This window comes from Neoarius graeffei, chromosome 21 (genome assembly GCF_027579695.1).
Source record: "Neoarius graeffei isolate fNeoGra1 chromosome 21, fNeoGra1.pri, whole genome shotgun sequence".
NCBI classification, from domain to species: domain Eukaryota; kingdom Metazoa; phylum Chordata; class Actinopteri; order Siluriformes; family Ariidae; genus Neoarius; species Neoarius graeffei.
In genome coordinates, this window is record NC_083589.1 from 51,396,523 (window position 1) to 51,415,118 (window position 18,596).

At 44.4% G+C, this 18,596-nt stretch overlaps 1 protein-coding gene across 2 annotated transcripts in view; it reads right to left on the reverse strand.

Moving 5' to 3' along the window:
* Positions 1-3,209: 3,209 nt before the first annotated feature.
* The window catches only part of net1 (neuroepithelial cell transforming 1), a 129,688-nt gene continuing 114,301 nt past the window's right edge, over positions 3,210-18,596 (reverse strand). The window contains exons 1-9 of one of the 2 annotated variants that reach the window (XM_060903325.1): positions 10,035-10,343; positions 7,518-7,793; positions 6,972-7,034; positions 6,734-6,830; positions 6,562-6,638; positions 6,209-6,466; positions 5,949-6,119; positions 5,625-5,811; positions 3,210-5,528 (exon numbers count right to left, since the gene is read on the reverse strand). In XM_060903325.1, coding sequence (XP_060759308.1) covers positions 5,122-5,528; positions 5,625-5,811; positions 5,949-6,119; positions 6,209-6,466; positions 6,562-6,638; positions 6,734-6,830; positions 6,972-7,034; positions 7,518-7,793; positions 10,035-10,211 — 1,713 coding nt within the window. In that variant the 5' untranslated portion in view covers positions 10,212-10,343 and the 3' untranslated portion in view covers positions 3,210-5,121. Of the gene's footprint in view, positions 5,529-5,624; positions 5,812-5,948; positions 6,120-6,208; positions 6,467-6,561; positions 6,639-6,733; positions 6,831-6,971; positions 7,035-7,517; positions 7,794-10,034; positions 10,344-18,596 lie in introns of those variants that run through there. The other variant, XM_060903324.1, reaches the window with a different exon arrangement.

The following is an 18,596-nucleotide window of genomic DNA, read 5'->3' on the forward strand; positions in this document are numbered from 1 at the left end:
AAACTCTCTTTCTTCACGACTGACAAAGTTTTGAATTGCTTGGATAATTTCCCACTACACAAGGGTTCCTTAAGGGTTCTTCTTACAGATGTGAAGGAAATTCTCAATTATAGGATTTCTCTACAACAAAAACCTTTAAGGGTTCACATAGTGGGACACATCAAAGAACAAATACACTAGATGGAAACATTTTTCTTTCTTTTTTTTCCATGAAGATTGAGAACAAAATAGCTTACTATGTGTTCTTTGGATAGTTAAGGGTTCTAGGATTCTTAAAGGATTTGTACTTGGAACCTTATCTGAAAGCAAATGCTTGTAGTGTTCTACATATTATCAGGGTTCTAGGGTTCCGCATGTCTCAGAGTGACATACTGCAGAACTGTTTAGGGTGATAGATGGAGCCTGTTGAAACTTGTTATTGGCAGTCATACACACACTGGTCACGGAATCATTTTTGTTTGACTGCATCATTGTATCCCACCTTTATAATGGGATTTACCGAGTATGTGTAGTATTTTGTGTGCCTGCATGTTTATCGGTTCCAAAGATGCATACCTTGGGTTCTTTGAAAACCACACAATGGAGACAACAGCATTGCGTAAGCTGGGTTGTACATATTAATGACACATCCAACTGCTTTATTGCCTTCTTAAGAATCGAGTCCTTGTCGGCTTGTCGTCAAGAAGCGTAAAAGGAGCAAAGAGACGCAACGGGTGTGATGCAAAATGCTTAGGGCCTGTCTTTGAGTGATTTACTGGTTTTAAATAGTATTACTGGCTCGCCTGTGCATCCCCTTATACCGTAGCTCAGCATTCTCAGTGTTCAGAGTGTCGCTAAACCAAAAATCTACCAGGTTTGACTTTGATTAATTAAATTTATAACAGGGTAATTGTGTCAATGGAAATGCACTGAGGGAACTGAAATGTCCTCAGTCCTTGACTCTAAAATGACAATCACTGGCAGCTCTGTTTGACTTCCACAACAGATAATAAGCGTTTCTTTTTGTTCAGTAAACCACAATGGTGAGTGTGTTCATTTCTGAGGCCGTCATTGTTGAAAAGCGTCCAGTGGTTGAGCTGTTATTTATTCCAGCATACATTAGAGCTTCATTAATGTAAATAGCCAACAGGCAGGCGGGCACGTGGGCAAAAACATGATTGAACAGTCAAAGAATTCTCTTATTATTGTTCACGACAGACGTGAGGCAATTTCCATATAAAATCCACGGGCCCCTGAAAACCCACTGCTGGCAATTAGAGCCAAGCCAATTGAGCTGCTGACCTCATGGATGTGAAAGTGTTTACAGCATAGGCTTCCAAGCTCTGTTCCAGCTCATGAGCTCATCTGGTTATGACTAGGCCGAGCTAGAGCAGATCGCATTCTTCAGGTTGATCGTAAATGTTCAAGCGAAGCCACTCTGATGGATCACCTTGTAAGCAATGAAGTGAGCAAGTGCTAGTTAGAACCTACACCCAGACGGTGGGCCTGTGTGTTAAGTGAGTCATGAAGCTTGCCATCTGCTACAAGAGGACGGACAGAGAGAGATTAACACCGATTTAAATAGCGTCAAGGAGCAACATCCTGTAAGGAGAGATAAATGAATGAATTTGTTTAATAGACACTTTTTCTTTATACAGTTGCCAGACGGTATTCTGCAGGATACTGGAAATGGGCTGAAGTGGAGGGGAAAAATGTGCAGAGGAATTGGTGTGCGGAAGATGTTTCAGACACCATGCCAACATGTTTCTTTGTTTTCCGTATTCACTAGAAACAAACACAACAGCATTGATGGTGATTATTCTGGAATGTGAGGAGGTTATACTAAAAAGTCCAAACAGGATACATGAGGAAGCTATGCTATAATGGTTATTGAAGCAGCTTTGGGATCAAAAGGTCGCCGGTTCAATTCCCTGGACTAGTAGGAATAGCTGAAGTGCCCTTGAGCAAGGCACCTAACCCCCAGGCTGCTCTGGGTACGTTGTACATCACTCTGGATAAGATCATCTGCTAAATGCCTGTAATGTAAATTGTGGATCACATTAAAAATTACAGTCTGATTTTAAGACTGTTATGCAAGTTGCTCAGGATGGATTATGGATTACTAGGCTTTCAAATTATTGCAGAAATACAGTGGTTGACTGGTTGGTTCAAAGTCATTGCTGTTGAAGAGATGAACATTACTTGTTCATTTACAGCATTCGTTCATTCCTTCCTTCCTAACTGACTGGTCAGGGTCACAGCGATTTAAACTGGGATAATATTTTGTTTGCATTTTGGAAAATAGAACCAACTAAGGCGGCACGGTGGTGTAGTGGTTAGCGCTGTCGCCTCACAGCAAGAAGGTCCGGGTTCGAGCCCCGTGGCTGGCGAGGGCCTTTCTGTGCGGAGTTTGCATGTTCTCCCCGTGCGTTTCCTCCGGGTGCTCCGGTTTCCCCCACAGTCCAAAGACATGCAGGTTAGGTTAACTGGTGACTCTAAATTGACCGTAGGTGTGAATGGTTGTCTGTGTCTATGTGTCAGCCCTGTGATGACCTGGCGACTTGTCCAGGGTGTACCCCGCCTTTCGCCCGTAGTCAGCTGGGATAGGCTCCAGCTTGCCTGCAACCCTGTAGAACAGGATAAAGCGGCTACAGATAATGAGATGAGATGATTGATGTATGAACTCAAGTGATGTAGCGGAAATTGGAGCCCAAATTCATACACCATGCTTACTGTTGGCAATTCTATCATGTTTCGGTGTTTTCCAGCATTTCCTGGGAGCATAGTAGAAGGGTTTATTAAAAACAAAAACCCCATCCTGGTCAGGGTCATGGTGAATCAGTCTATCCCAGGACCCCTGGGCAGGAACTGAGAACACACCATGGATGGGACGATGGGAAAACGTGCACAGAAACTCCACTCAAATAGGAACCCAAACTCAAGACCACCACAGTTTAATTAGATTTTAGTTGATGTTATTTGTAGGTTGACGCGAGTTGTGGGATTTGGAGTAAACTGACCAGTCAAAAAGTATAATGGCTACAAATACTCAATAAACATCATAATTTTGCTAATACTTGGTTGTGATTTCCACAGGTAATTGTAGACCTTGGCTATGCTGGTTAGATGTCATTGCATACCACTTACTTCCAAGGAACAGGCATTTCGGACATCTGCGAGTGTCAGGGTCCAGTGGCTCAGTTTGCCGTTTACAACAAAGACGAGACCCATTTTCAGATGCATATCTTACACAGATCTTTATTGTCCCTTTAATTATGTTCTCTTTATACAGTAAACAGATTTACAAGCTCACTTCAGACTTCAAACCAGTGGCGCCTCCAGAAATATTTCATAGGGGTGGCCAGATGGGGACACTTGGGGTGGCACACTAAAAGCCATAATTTCAGGATATCATTATACTGTTGTAGTAAACCGGCCAGTAGAAAACTATCAGAAAGACTTAAGGAAATGCCTACTGATATACTTTGGTTTATTGTGTTATATTTAATGTTACTAATGATCTGTTATTGATGCTGGCTGTGTATCCTGCTGTCTTTTCCTCTACTCCGTCCTCCTCCTCCTCACTAAGCCTCTGTTGCTCCCCTGCTGTCTCTTTCTCTCCTGTTCTAATATTTTTCTTAAAATAAGAAGTCTGTGGACTTTCTCTTCATTGTCTGAAAATGACTGATATAACATACAATCAGCAGCTAACGTTAGCTACGTAACTCAGTTATACATGTCAAAAATCCGTCAAAAAGCTACAGCACTATTTAGCACTTAAAAAGCACGTTACGACGCATACTTCCCCCTCTTGGGAAGATGATCTTCCCTCACTCACCGAAGATCAAGAGCGTCTTGTCTGGCTGGCTGTGCATTTGGGATGAACTGCATAACTGAGGCTACTACAATCTATACTGGCCAGTGGGGTGGCCAGTAAATTTGTAGGGGTGGCCACAGCCCCCCCCTGGTGGCGCCACTAACATCAACACATCTTTGTCTTTTATACAAACAAACTTGTTTTCGCGACTCTTTTTTCCATCCAACATTCACTTTTGCCTTTCTTTCCACATGCTTTTCATCTTTCCTAGTAAAACGCTCACTGGCTTTTCACCAAAGCATCCGACATTCATTCTTTGTTCAAGACACTACAATGAAACGCAACCAAAAACTGATTAAGCGCAGTATCCAGAATCAAAGACAGACTCTTCTTACTCGACACAATTCAGAATTCTTATAGACAACGTATCTTAAACCCTCATACAACATACAAGTTCCTTGCTGGCGATTGTGGTGAACTCATCCATTTATACAAGCATTTACACGCCATTGTACAAGTAAAGCTCCATGCAAGATGCTACATTGAAAATTTATCCTTTTCCTGTCGGGAGTTAGCTTTCTTTTAAAAAAAAAAAAAGCCAACATGGCTCAGTTTTAATTTTACACGAGTAAAAAAAAAAAAAAAAAAACTACATATATTGATTGTGACGGTGTAAAATCACAATTTGTGATTTTTTTTTTTTGGTTTTAAAAAAATTAAATTAGTATTTTACCAAATCATGTACAATCCATACAGCAAAATGTCAGGCTGATTTATTGATTCATGAGGAATGTACTGAAATTAAACATTTCCAGTAGACTTTTTTTTCTTCGTGGCTGTTCTTTTGCATAAACTGTTTTTCAGCTGAAAACTACAGTGCTGTTGTTGAAAAGGGAAAAAAAAAAAAGCTATCAAAGAGCTACAGTAAGATTCTGGTTGAAAATATATAATATAAAAAGGTAATTTAATTATAAACCAAATAGATAAAATAAAATAAAAACAATAATACCAAACTAACAGTAAACAGGGCTTGTGTGATCTCATGCTCAATCTCAGATGCTGGTCACTGAGTGAAAAAGTGTGTGCGCATGTGTGTAAAACGCTTCGAGATACATGCAGTTAACCCTTGAGAATACTGTCTCTCCCTGGTCCGGATTTGCTCCCCGTGGGTCAGCTTGGAGTGCGTGGGGGATTAGTGGGGATATAGCTGCCATTGAGGACAGTAACGCAAAAATACTGCTGCGGAACCACAGGGTTCCAACACACACATAAATACAAGTCTGCTCTGGGATGAGCTTATAGTCCATGTCGAGCCAGAGCGCTCTCTACACCATGGTTTCCTTCCTTTTGCCCAGAGAGCCAAGAATGCGCTTGTCCTTTTTAGATTTCCTTGGCGAGCTAGATGATGAGGACAACGAGGACAAGGAGGAGGAGGAGGAGGAGGGGGAGGAGGAGGAGGATGACGACGTAGAGGTGGTGGAAGGTGTGGGGCTGGGAGGCTCATGGCTTTGAGGCTCGTGGCTTTGAGGCTGGTTCTCATCCGTCTCCTCCATGACGACGGTGGAGGAGCAGTGATCGGGGCAGGCGTCAGTGGAGGCGTCGCTCTGGACGACGGACATGGCACTGCGCAGGCAGTTGAGCCACTGCTGCTTGTGGAAGATGTCGTTGACTTGAAGTGTGTGAGTCTGACCCTGTGCCGGATCCTGGAAACGCACACGGAAGATGTTCTTGGCTGCAACAGGACAGAGAGTAGTGTTAAAAAAAAAAATTCCAATCAATCAATCAGACATAAATCATCTCAGATAAGAAAAACACGCGTGAAGCTCACCTTTGTCCGAGTTGCTGAAAGCCCCTCTGAAGGATCCGCCCATGCGCACGTCTCCATCCTGCAGGTCCTCCAGCACTAGGTCCTGCACCGGAATGGGCTGACGGTACACCTGGAAACACTGGCGCTCGTTCCGCATCACGGGCCGCGTCAGGACCAGTACTTCAGTGAACAGGAACACGTGCAGTTTCTACACAGAAAACGCACAAAGGTGTGGTTAAGTAGTGTTGAATGACTCATGGGTCAAAGTGTCGTTCGAATGATTAGATTTGATTACGGAGTAATACATTTTTAATCGACGAGAGCGTGTGAACGTGCAAAACTCACCGTGCCGCTCTTGTTGCGCAGCTCGCCGTGGCACAGCAGGCTCTTGCACTGCTCTATGCGTGGATCTTTCTGCCGGTCGTCCAGGTACTCCAGTTTATCGATGTAGTACTGGCACTCTGACTCGCCCTTCTTCATGTTGATGTCCGTCAGAACGTCTTGAATAATGCTGACCTGTGAATGTGCAACATACCGTCATTTCAAAGTTCGAGCGAGAGAGGGAGGTAGGAAGGACATGTTCAGGTGATTATGAGTACACTCACAGCTTTTTCAAGGCTGACAGTGTCTGGGTGTTCTGGCGGCGTATGTCGGAGGATCTCTCTCAGCAGGAGCGGGTACTTGACGAGCCGTGAACGGGGGATGTCGAGGAAGCTCCACAGGTCCAGCTTCCTGCTGAAGGGTGACTCAAGACAGCGCTGCAGGAAGTCCTGCACTTTCCAGTCCTGCTTTTTCTGATCCAGCAGGGCTTTAGCTGCCAGCTGGTTGCTACAGTATGCCCGATATGCGTTCAGCCTGGGCAACTATAAGAGGAAATTAAAGGGTCATTAATTCAAAGTCACACTAAGAGGTTTTAATGAACGTTGTGAGAGAAGAGAAAAAAAAAGTCAAGTCTTACCCAGTCGACTACAATCTGGCCGATCTCTCCGACTGTCCCGTCAGGGCCTGTCGCTATGGCCAGCTGTGCCAACAGATCTGAAAGAAGCACGAGAGGTGGTGTTGAGTGCCCTGAGTGTCAAACACGGACTGAAAGCCAATGCCAGATGAGAGAAATGGATTGTTGTGTTCACCTTCATGAAGTGGGATGTAAGCGTCCAGATCTCCAAAGATGGCAGTCAGCTCTTCTTCGGACATGATTGATAGTTTCAACATTGGGTCATGGTACGCCTGGAAATTAAAAAAAAAAGACCTTAAACAGTCAGTTTACTCGATTGTTAGTCCAAGCTAACAATTCAGACTGTGTAAATGTACAACTAAACTTAACATGTTACACATTCTCATAAACATTAATCCACAATGAGTACAAACCTTGCGGGCGAGCTGGAGGTCCTCGATCAGGTCATGCTCTCCGCGAGACAGCTCAAATATGGCCTGTGTAACCACAAATCAAAACAAGGTGTTACTTTAGACACGTGGTACATTTATTGCCAAAACAAACCCCAAGATCCTTAAATAGTTCAGACTAGTGCTGGCTTAGTCAGACTTAAAGAAATGTTTTTATTTTTCAGATACGGAATATACTATGGCAGTTTGCTTTCATGGCTGACTGGAAAGACTGAAACTCTTGGAGAGGCTGTGCAACGTCTTTGTGCCACAACACCAAGACTGTTAGCTTGGTGGTGTGATGCGCAGATGTGAAAATCCAGTTGAGACGCTCCATTTCCAGTCCTCCCAGCCAGAGTACACATCAAATGAATTAAGTGGGAAGGACCAGGAAGGCATCCAAGCCTAGGGCCCGTAGGGTTTAATAAGTCAGCACAGTCTGATTCACAGTAATGTCTCAGTGGGAGACAGGGTAGATTTACTAGTCTGGGTTGTATGCGCCCATCTGTTTTCTCCAGCTCTTGTACTCACCTCTTGTCTCTTTATCTCCTTCATGGAGAAGGTTCCTTTTTGGTGCACGTCCAAGGTTTCGGACCAGAGGGTGCTGTTGCGGCGTTTGGGTGGTGTGGGTGCTGCAGCCTTGCTGCCTGGTTTGTGCTGGGGCACGCCCGGGGAGCGCCCGTCGCCCCGCAACGAAGCCTGCAGGGTCTGACCGAAGCGCCGGACGGCCCCATTCTTCACAGGGGAGATGAGGTTCGCCAGGGAGGTGACTCGGCCCAGTGGCCGCACGCGCTTAGTACTGGGTTCCTACGCAAGACAGAGGGGCGGGAAGGGATAAGACAAACATTAACAGTTGAACTACTTTTGACACAAAAACAACCGAGGCTCTGATGCAGCCAGACATCAACTATTCTCATGAAAAGAAGGCATGACTAGTCACGGGACATTCTCAGAATCCACTAGTTCGGAGGAAAGTAAAAGGGACAAGGGCGGATTTTGGGTTAGGCTGGCTAGCATTTCCTGGGCTGCAGAAATTGGAGTCTCTGGAGGCAACAGCTGTTGGACACATCATGAGGGAGTCCCCTCAGTATGAAAGAAGCACAAAGGGCTCTTTCTGCCTACAGCCATGGAGTTCAGGGGGTCTATAGGCATGCGTGGAATGTACAAGACCCCTGTCTCAGCTGTCCCATTCTGACTTTTAGACACATTCGACAAAGTGGCCTCACACACGCTCTAACTGCCTTGACGGGATATTTAATTCACTTTGTCTCGCTCAACTCACTTTCAGAGGGGATGATGAACCGTTATGTATATCAACGTCAGGGGCAACAGGGGAAAGACCCAGGTTTGCTCAACACTGTGCACTTCTCCACCTCATCCCCCAATGGCCTCTCTTTCCTTCTCTACTCCCTTATAACTCACCAGTGAGGCAGGTCCTGCAGGCCTCGTGTGAGAGGGAAAAGCACACCTGAACCCCTATACAAACAATACAGTGTTACAGCCCTAAAGCCATAACAGTTTGGCTCGAGTCCCAGTCATCCAAACCAGAGTAAAGGGGGGAAAAAATTAAAAGCAAAACAAACCTGACAACGTGATTTTACACCAGCAGACCCAGCAGGATTACTTTAAAGTATAATCACAGTCCTGAAACACTCAAGGGCTTCAGGGGCTTGAAAAAAAAAGGCACCATGCTTATATCTTTAAAGCCCAATAGAGACAAATGACCGTATGTACTCTGTTTGAAAGGTGCAATTAAATATGGATGCCTGGCTTTCTCCCCAGAGAGGGAGAGAATGAGACTGTGTTCGGTTTGAAACAGCGAGGCTGATGAACAGATCCACCATTCAGGCTCAGACTGCTTCAAACAGCTGCAGAGCAGATCTAGTTCACATTATCCAGAATGCTGTCTGAGGTTGAGTTATACTTTGTGAACTCGGACCACAAGAGAACTACTGTATCCGCTTGAAAATAAGTAACCTGCCTTTGCTGTGGCCAATAAACACGGGTTATATACTGATGGTCAATCAGCAAAATGCTGATGGACTACGAGGGGACCGTCAACAAATCTGCTAACAGTGCAGTCTAGCGTAAAGCTTGTATTATTTAAATTTTATTTTGACATGGTTGACTGAATCGAATCCCAATTCCGCTGCTGAAATAAGCAAACCTTATACAAACCACAAACTGACAGAAGGTGCCATTTCTGGCTTTGCTGATGGGACAAAACCTCTAGAAGAGGGAGTTTTGGCAGGCAATGGACTCTCGAAGCCCTCAAACTAGATCACAGTACTGTGGTTCAGATTGTGGTGTTGGGGGAGGACAGTGAGGGAATCCTCTGGCTTCCCTGCTGGTGGACCATCGGCTTTAAAGACAGACCAAACTGTTAAACTGCTGATTAAACAAGAAGTGGGGGTGACTTGTAAAAAAAAAAATTGCCACGATGATGATTTGTGGAATGGAGAAATTCAGCGAACGCTTTCACAAGTTCGGAAATGGCCTCATTCACAATTCTTTTCAACTTCCCATTCAGCTTTCCTGACAAGTCAACCACTTCTCGTTTTTCGCTTCCGAATCAAACCATAAAGGGGAAGAAGAGCCCCAAGTCGTGGCCTCTTATCTAATCCTGCTTCCCCATGGTGTTGGCCTGGGGCCAGGCACACCTAGGTCATACAAGACAGTACCCCTGTAAACTGCTGGAATGCTTTTATTCCCAGTGTGTGCAATCCCGCAGCCCTGGAGGCCAGGATCTGCTTTACCTGCTCTTCAGGTCTGTTCATTACAACTGCCTGTTCAGACAGGTCCAGCTCATCGTGGCTGACCATTAAAAGCAGCACCGTTCAAAACAACCATCTAATCCCGCAACCTTTGTACTCCTTGGGAGTACGCACACACCTTAGAGAAACACACAAGTAGCACCTGACAGGGCAAAGTCCTCATTCTACCGACAGCGTTACAGGAACAAATATTACATTGTGTTGTGTCTCGCAGAAATAAACACGTTGGAGCGACGAAATTGTATGAGGTCATTTTAAACCTCTGAAGGCTCACCTCAAGTTCTCTGCACACTTGGTTCTGATAGTCTATTTTCTGTAGAGTCCGTTTGATAGGCACCACACCAGGTTCATCGTAAGCCACCATTTCTTTGAATAAAATCCACTGGTAAGAATCTGCTATTCCCAAAACTGATCCACAAATGTAATCCACAAACGAGTTAAAAGAAACCATGCACTGAAGTTTAAAAAAAAAAAATCCTTTGTTCTCCTAATACTTCATAGCCCACCTCAGTGGTGCTGCCTAACTTCTAAAACACACACACTCCGTGTACTCAGACAATCTCTAACTTTGTTCTGTTGGATGTGGGAGTGAGGGAAAACTCAAATACTCCGAGCTGCAAGGGAGGGACCAGAAAGTAAACCTTGCCCCTTTTACACAGGAAGGGGTGGGAATAAGCAAAGCAACCTGAAAAACAGTCAGACCCTCCTGAATCTACTATCTCACGCAGCGGTTTCTTTTTCAGATGTCTGACGGGCTGAATTTCCCTGGAATATTCATTGCATCACTTAAAATCTTGAACTTCAAAGGCGTTTTACCTCAACACACGTTCATATTTATTTACCGTGAAAATCATACCAGATATGACATACACAAATTCCATTAGGAATTTGTTGCGATTTCTGTTTTAGGCTCGAGTTTTGTTTCCCCCGAGATTGCACATCTCTGAACTTGTCTCCACATGTAACCCCTTCCTACATAATGAACATGCAACTTGATCTTTAAAGTACATGTAGGAGGAATGAAACATCGAGTGTGAAAGCACGCAAGAGTGAGGAAAACGTCGTGCACAAGCAGGTTTCAGTATTGGGATGGTGTAGCATTTTAGAAGAACTGATTCTGAAATAAATCTACCATTTAGATAACAACAAACCATTCTCATATTGCTGATTGCCTTTGAATCACCATCACAACACACTGTAATACGAGACCAGGAGCAACATCCTTTAAAAAAAAAAAAAGGCAGCACGGAACTCTTTTCACACTTTATCAGCAGTCGTTAAAAGTGGATTGGATCAGCAGTCTCGCTGTGTCTGTAACGATGCAGGGAGTCGTTATCGGGGGGGATGGAGAGATGATCAACAGAAATACCAATCAGTGTGTATAGAGGTAGGGCTACACCAAACACTGCTCACTGGTCTCTCTTTGCATCGATTAAAGGAACAGGAATCGTGTCTAAAGGTAACAATAAGTTTCGCAGTAAAGAACTGATATACTAAACTAGGCCACGCCGAAACCCCCCCCCCCCCCCCAAGGGATTTAGGCCAAGTTTACATTAGACCGTATCTGTCTCGTTTTCTTCGCGGATGCACTGTCCGTTTACATTAAAACGCCTGGAAACGGGAATCCGCCAGGGTCCACGCTGTGTAAACATTGAGAATACGCGGATACGCTGTGCTGAGCTCTAGCTGGCGTCGTCATTGGACAACGTCACTGACATCCACCTTCCTGATTCGCTGGCGTTGGTCATGTGACGCGACTGCTGAAAAACGGTGCGGACTTCCGCCTTGTATCACCTTTCATTAAAGAGTATAAAAGTATGAAAATACTGCAAATACTGATGCAAATACTGCCCATTGTGTAGTTATGATGGTCTTTAGGCTTGCCATCCTTCCACTTGCAAGTGGTAAGTGACTTGCGCACAGCGGCTCAGTCCCGAATCACTGCTCGTGCGCTTCACTCGTGCGCTCTGTGAGCTGCGCAGGGCCGGAGTGCGCACCCTCCAGAGGGCACTCGCTGTTCAGGGCGGAGTGATTTGGAGCGCAGTCGCTGAGGAAGAAGCGATGAGCCACACTGACACATTTCAACTTGCGTGCCGAATTAGTCATGTGATTAGCGTATCCGTGTATTGGCGTTGCTGTGTGCACGCGAATCGTTTTTAAAAACGTTAATCTGATGATCCGCTGATACGGTCTAATGTAAACCCCACCTTAGATTCCATACACCAAACTGAACCACCAGTTCATCTGCATGTGTACAGAGGACATCACTGACCCTTGAGGTGTGCTGCACAGATAGCCTAATCCCTCAGCACGTCTATTTACTGCTTCTTTCTTTCCTATACAGCGAGGACAAAGTGTTTCAGCTGTGCAAATAGACCTGTGCATTGTCTGAGTGACGGCTCGATGTAATACGGCGTTAATAAGGCTTGTGAAATGTGTCCGAGCAAATGGTAGTTTGTCTGCTCGCCCTGCTGTGTCAATAGAGAAGTGTGAAATCTTGCGTTTGCCTGGGAAGCTGCTCGAGAGGTTGTGGGTTTAAATTGAAAGCGGGTACTTGGCATTGACAGAACTTGCTCTTGTTTGTGGACCAGGTTAAAAACAGAACAGTACATCCTCAAGGCTAGAATACAACAGCAATAATTACATGACTGTACTGTTTTGACGAGGGGCGTGACACATTTTGGACAGCAGGCAGGGCTGAACTTGCAGCGTGACCTGTTCATTGCCTCCTGCAGGGCAACACCCAGAGCAATCGGTGTGATACACAAACACGTCAAATTCTGCACGACTCCCACTCAACTACACGCAAGCTTGAGTCACCAGTCTTGATTGGCTGGGCCAGACAGACAGAGCTACAGTCTTTCTAATCTTTCAACCATTTTGAACTTGAATCTTTCAAAATTAAAAAAAAAGTAAAAATAGACATCTCTCCATTCCTTAATCATTCATGGAATTATTTTTCGGTGCTAAGGCACAGATAAAAAGGTTACAACACTCAGTAAAGGGCTGAATAAATACAGAAAGTGATTGGATTATAGCTGGTCTTGGTTCAACAAAAAAAAAAGAAAGAAAAAGGAATTAAAGTGAGCGAGTTATACTGCGGTTTAATCTGATATGGTTAATCATAACCCTTGCAGATGTGGCAATTACGCGAATCCTATTTTACCAAGCGTCCCTCATTTTCATTTCACATGTAACGAATGAACAGGTCTATGAAACGATAAGGTGCTAATTGGTAATATGCTACAGATTAGGTGGATACGTATGGCTTTAATATAAACGTATTCTGATTTGTAAAAGCCTTGCAAGGACGTGACCTATGGAGTGCAGCAGAGCTGAGGGTCTCGTCCCTTCTGAGCTGAGCTGACTGCTGCCCTCTTCTGGTGGCAGAAATTCTGGTGGTCAACTAAAATTCTAATAAAACTAAACATTTCGTTTCAAGTGCTAGTCTTATGAACATGACCAGCATAAAATCCTAGATTTTCTGGGTGCGATCTGCTCAAATAGGTTGTAAACTTCAGATTTTAAAAAAAAAGTTTGAAAAAGAAATTTGCGTCTGAATTCTGTTCCAGAAATCACTAAAAACTTGTCCGCCATTAGATCGGAGCGATTTATTGGTCAGCGGCACGGCATGTGTGACGTCATATGTGCAACTGCCTTCTTTTGTAAAGCTCTCTACGCAATTTTACAACAACAAGGACGAAGAAGTGACTTGGAGTGAATAAGCATGTTTTGGTTTGCTTTTAGATCAGTAACTGTCGTCTATCTAAGTATTATATTTGGCCGCACAGATACTACCTTAGAACGTTGTTGATCTGACTAAGGACAACTAATCAATTCAAGCAACAGGCTAAACACAAGTGTGACCCTTAAGGCCTCTGCATGCTCCTGCGACAAGGCTTTCGCAGATAGCTTGTCGCAGACAGTTGTAATTTATCGTTGAGCGGGGAGTAATAGGCGTGCGCGATGTTATTCACCGCCACAACGCAAGGGGGCGCGAAGTCGCGAAATCGCTAGGAGTTGTTGGTGGGTGTGGTTAGTGGAGTGTTTATCCTCCGGTTACTTATAATGACTAGAACTGGAGTCGTATAGATGTATGTACTTCCTCGATCAACCGCTCTTCGTGCTGCTCCATCTTCGCTCGTGTTTTTTAAAAATGGCGGTCGTGAAAACAAACCAAACCGGGAAAGTAGGGAAGCGGAAGTGCGTGTACAGCGGATGTAGAGTGGACCAATCAGAGCCCTCTTGTCTGCAAGGCTGTCTGCGGTGGTCACAATTTTTGGGAGGTGTGCGCAGAGTGTCTGCAAAGGGGGTGGGGTGGGGGCTTCGCAGACGCCATCTGCGATGCCATCTGCGAGGACTGGGTTGTCAGCATAAATTGGCCTTTACTGTGCGGTGGTGAGCTCTTTGGGACGGCGCTTTGGACTTCTGTTTCCAGATCGTAGGAACTGCTCTGTGTTTCAGATGTCGCTCAAATCCTATGTGAATTAGCCTCACAAATGTATGTATCTTTTTTAAAAACATATGGAGCAGACACCAAACCATCCTGTCGGCTTGATGTTACCTCTCTTTGTCCGTACAAATCGAACCCATTCATTCCCCAAGTGTCCTGCCGACTTTGGGCTGTAATGGATCGAAAATCCGCTTTTTAAAAATAAATTTAAATAAAATCGACCACACTTCAACAACCTTGAACACCACACCTCTTAGGAAGCATGCTTTGGTTTTAAATTTGTTTTGGAAATTAAAAAAAAAAAAAAAAGTTAAAAACATGCTGCATTTTGCAAAACAGACAAAGCCAGAAATGGCACAAACTTTCAAGTGTTCTGCACACGACATCACTTCCTTTGAATTAACAGCAACTTAACAGGAACGCATTCGTGTCATGGCGGACTCAAAGAGCCAAACTTTACTGGCTAAATAGAACATGTTCCCGGTCTTGTATTAAAATACACTTTAGACAATTAGGTGAATGGTTCAGAATGAGATCAGGAGTTAAACAAAGATGTTACATGTCAGGATTTTTATTTTTGATTGTTATGGATTAGATAATGAAAAGGACAGTTGGTCAAGGCGAAAACGAGATTAGGTGGAAATTTACATCAAAATTGGATGACCTGGACTTTGCAGACGACAGTGCTTTTGTCTTCTTCCAGACAGCAGATGCAAGACAAAACGATAAGACTGGACGAAGAAGCCAAACGAACAGGACTTAAGATAAAACATGGAAAAAAACACGAAAAATAATGAAGGATCAATGCAAAGAACCAGGAAAGAATTACAATACATGGAAAAGACATTGAAGAAGTGGAGGTGTTCACATGTTTAAGAGCCACGGTGTGTAGAGAGGGTGGAGGAATGAAAGATCTAAAGAACAGACTCTCAAAGGCAAGGGGTGCATTCATCAGACTGAAAAGGATCTGGAGATCCAAAAACATCACACGAAGGACGAAACTGAGGCTTTATAAAATGCTGGTAGTACCAGTCTTGCTATCTAGTTGCGATACTTGGAAAATGAATAAGAGAGACGACAAAAGTAATTGATGTGTTCCAGAACAAGTGTCTGAGAAGGATAATAGGAGTCAAATGGCAGGACCATGTTAGTACAGAAGAATTACTAGAAAGAGCAGAAATGGAACCATTGAGTAAAGAAGTAAAGAGGCGAAGATGGAAAATAATCGGGCGCATACTAAAGCTGGGCATACACTGCGATTTTTTCAATCACAGTATTCAGCTGCTGCTCACACTGTACGAGTGAATCGCGGGGTAAACAGCACGCAGCTTACGATTCCTGTTCTCACACAGGATTTCAAACAGGTCTGATTTTCATCCGATCGATCGGGAGGAGGTCGTGAGGTGTTAGGGCCTCTGCATGCTCTTGCGACAAGGCTTTCGCAGATAGCTTTTCGCAGACAGTTGTAATTTATCGTTGAGCGGGGAGTAATAGGCGTGCGCGATGTTATTCACCGCCATACCGCAAGGGGGCGCGAAGTTGCGAAATCGCTAGGAGTAGTTGGTGGGTGTGGTTAGTGGAGTGTTTATCCTTCGGTTACTTATAATGACAAGAACTGGAGTCGTGTAGATGTACGTACTTCCTCACTTCCTCGATCAACCGCTCTTCGTGCTGCTCCATCTTCGCTCGTGTTTTTAAAAATGGCGGTTGTGAAAACAAACCAAACCGGGAAAGTAGGGAAGCGGAAGTGCGTGTACAGCGGATGTAGAGTGGACCAATCAGAGCCCTCGTCTGCGACGCTGTCTTCTGCGGGGTCACAATTTTTGGGAGGTGCGCGCAGAGCGTCTGCGAAGGTGGGGGGGCTACGCAGACGCCATCTGCGACACCATCTGCGAGGACTGGGTTGTCAGCATAAATTGGCCTTTAATCGCTTGTCGTTACCCCATGTATACTACACGATCCGAGACGCACGATTGAGCCAAAACTCGGCCCGATCTCCAAAATAGTCGCACGAGTGAAAATCGTGTCAAAAATCGCACAGTGTACGCCCAGCTTAAGGCAAGACCAAAGCAGTGACAGCAATGACCTGGGCACCTGAAGGAAGAAGGAAAAGAGGGAGGCCAAAAACAACCTGGCGGAGAACAGTGGAAAAAGAGCGACAGGAAGTGGGCTGGAAATCTTGGGAGGGGGAAGCAAGGAAGACTGACTGCAGCTAACCGGGAACGGTGGAAGAGCTCAGTAGAGGCCTTATGTGCCACCGGGCATGAAGTAGACAGGTGACAGGTTCGACAGCAAACTATTTAACATGTCTAGTTTTATAAGGTATAATTTCCAGAGGACGTCGTCATTTTCGTAAGACTAGCAAGTGAAACAAACCGCTTGTGAAAAGGACCACTGGTCACCAGGTACAGCTATTTCTCCAACAGCTTTACGTTGCACACCTGAGACATCTGATTGTTTAAATGATTCACATTCTCCTCCTGATTACATCAGGGCAGTCGCACTCCATACTACAACACGCATGCTATAAACAAACAGCTCATAACCATGGTGATGTTACAGCAGGAGTCATAGGGAGTGGAGATCCCACACATGGTCGAGCAGGACACCTGCTTTCAGACAGATGACTGTGTAGGTAACTCCTGATTTGAGCAGACAGGATGAGACCATGTGCTTTACGGTCACTGGGCAAGTCTGGACACAGGAGCTGTGCTCGTGTTGAAAGCTGTACCTTTTTTTACTTTCGATTTCAATCTATACATACCCTTCAGCAGAAAAGGGTTTCTTTTCTTTTTCTACTGTACCGCTTCAATTCCTCAAAGGTTTACACAATACACAAGCATGAAACAGATGATTCAATAGCTTTCTGATGAAAAAGTCAGTTCAGGTCCGTCCTTATTTATGATAACTAGTCCCGCCTACACTATCCAGTTATGAGTTGCGGAAACAAACACACCCTCTAAGTCAGAAGTAGATGGACGTGGTGTGTTCATTATCATCTATATTCCTAAGTACTATATCAGAAGCTAAAGACGACCACAAACTGATCGAGTTTCTGAAGACATTCTGCATGTGAGGTTTCAGACATGCTCTTCCTTTGTTGTACGGTAGTGAGACATGGACTTTATCTCAATGTGAGGTTAAGCAGCTTTGTACGATACAGCTGCGCCATCTATGTCTAATCTTAAAGATTAAATGGGATCATTTCGTCAGCAACAAAGACGTGCTGAAGAGGGCGGGGGTCGACGACATCGAATTGCAGTTAGTGAAAAGCCACTTATGGTGGTTCGGTCACGTTTGTTGAATGAATGATGGCAGACTAGCAAAAGTCGTCAGGTTTATTTTTATAGCGCTTTTAACCAAAGACACTGTCGCAAAGCAGCTTTACAAAATTTTAATGACTTTAAACATGAGCTAATTTTATGCCCGAGCTATCCCCCATGAGCGAGCCTGTGGTGACGGTGGTGAGGAAAAACTCCCTCAGACGACATGAGGAAGAAACCTCGAGAGGAACCAGACTCAAAAGGGAACCCATCCTCATTTGGGTGATAACAGACAACGTGATAACAGTTTTAACATGAAGTCTGTTTCGTTGATGTTATAAACTCTTCATGACAACTGCAGTCCTAAAGTTAGCAAGTTAACCACTTTAAAGTGCATATCATGGACCAATTTCTTCTTTTTTTTTTATATATATATGAAAGTATGTCCCTTTACACACTCATCCAGAAGGGTAATTTTGCGCGAGGCCATCTGTCTACAGCAGAAAAAAATAAAACAAAACGGGTCTGGAAAAATCCCAAAGGAGTCTGGAGCCAGATTCGTGACATCACCTGTGGAAGCACCAGCAGGCTGCGCAAGCTTGCGCGGTTTCAGTGCACAGCCTGTGTAGACCAAGTTTAGCAGCTAGCGATTTTGCACTGAAATATGGAATTGTCACCCGAGCGCAATATGGGAAACGACGAGTACTAATCCCATCAAGATTGGTGTTGCTACGATACATCTGTTAATCATTTTAATAATTACGTGATAACATTGAAGAAATTTGCAGAAAACCACCAGGTCGTTTTCTCAAACAAACCAGCGCTGACGTAGGATTCAGAAGGAGGCGTCCTGCACGCGACGTCACGACAAGCAATGTTTCCCGGGAAATCCAAATGGCAAGTTTTTTTCAGAGGTGGACCAATTCACCTCAAACGGCTTGATTTCAACTCAAATTTTCTGGTATTGCGCAAGGTAAAAAAATTGCACAAAATGTTAGAGATATTGACCAAAGTTTAATATAAAATAGGAGAATTACATTGATCTTGCGCCTGAATTTGCCCGTGATATGCACTTTAAGGGGCGGCACGGTGGTGTAGTGGTTAGCGCTGTCACCTCCCA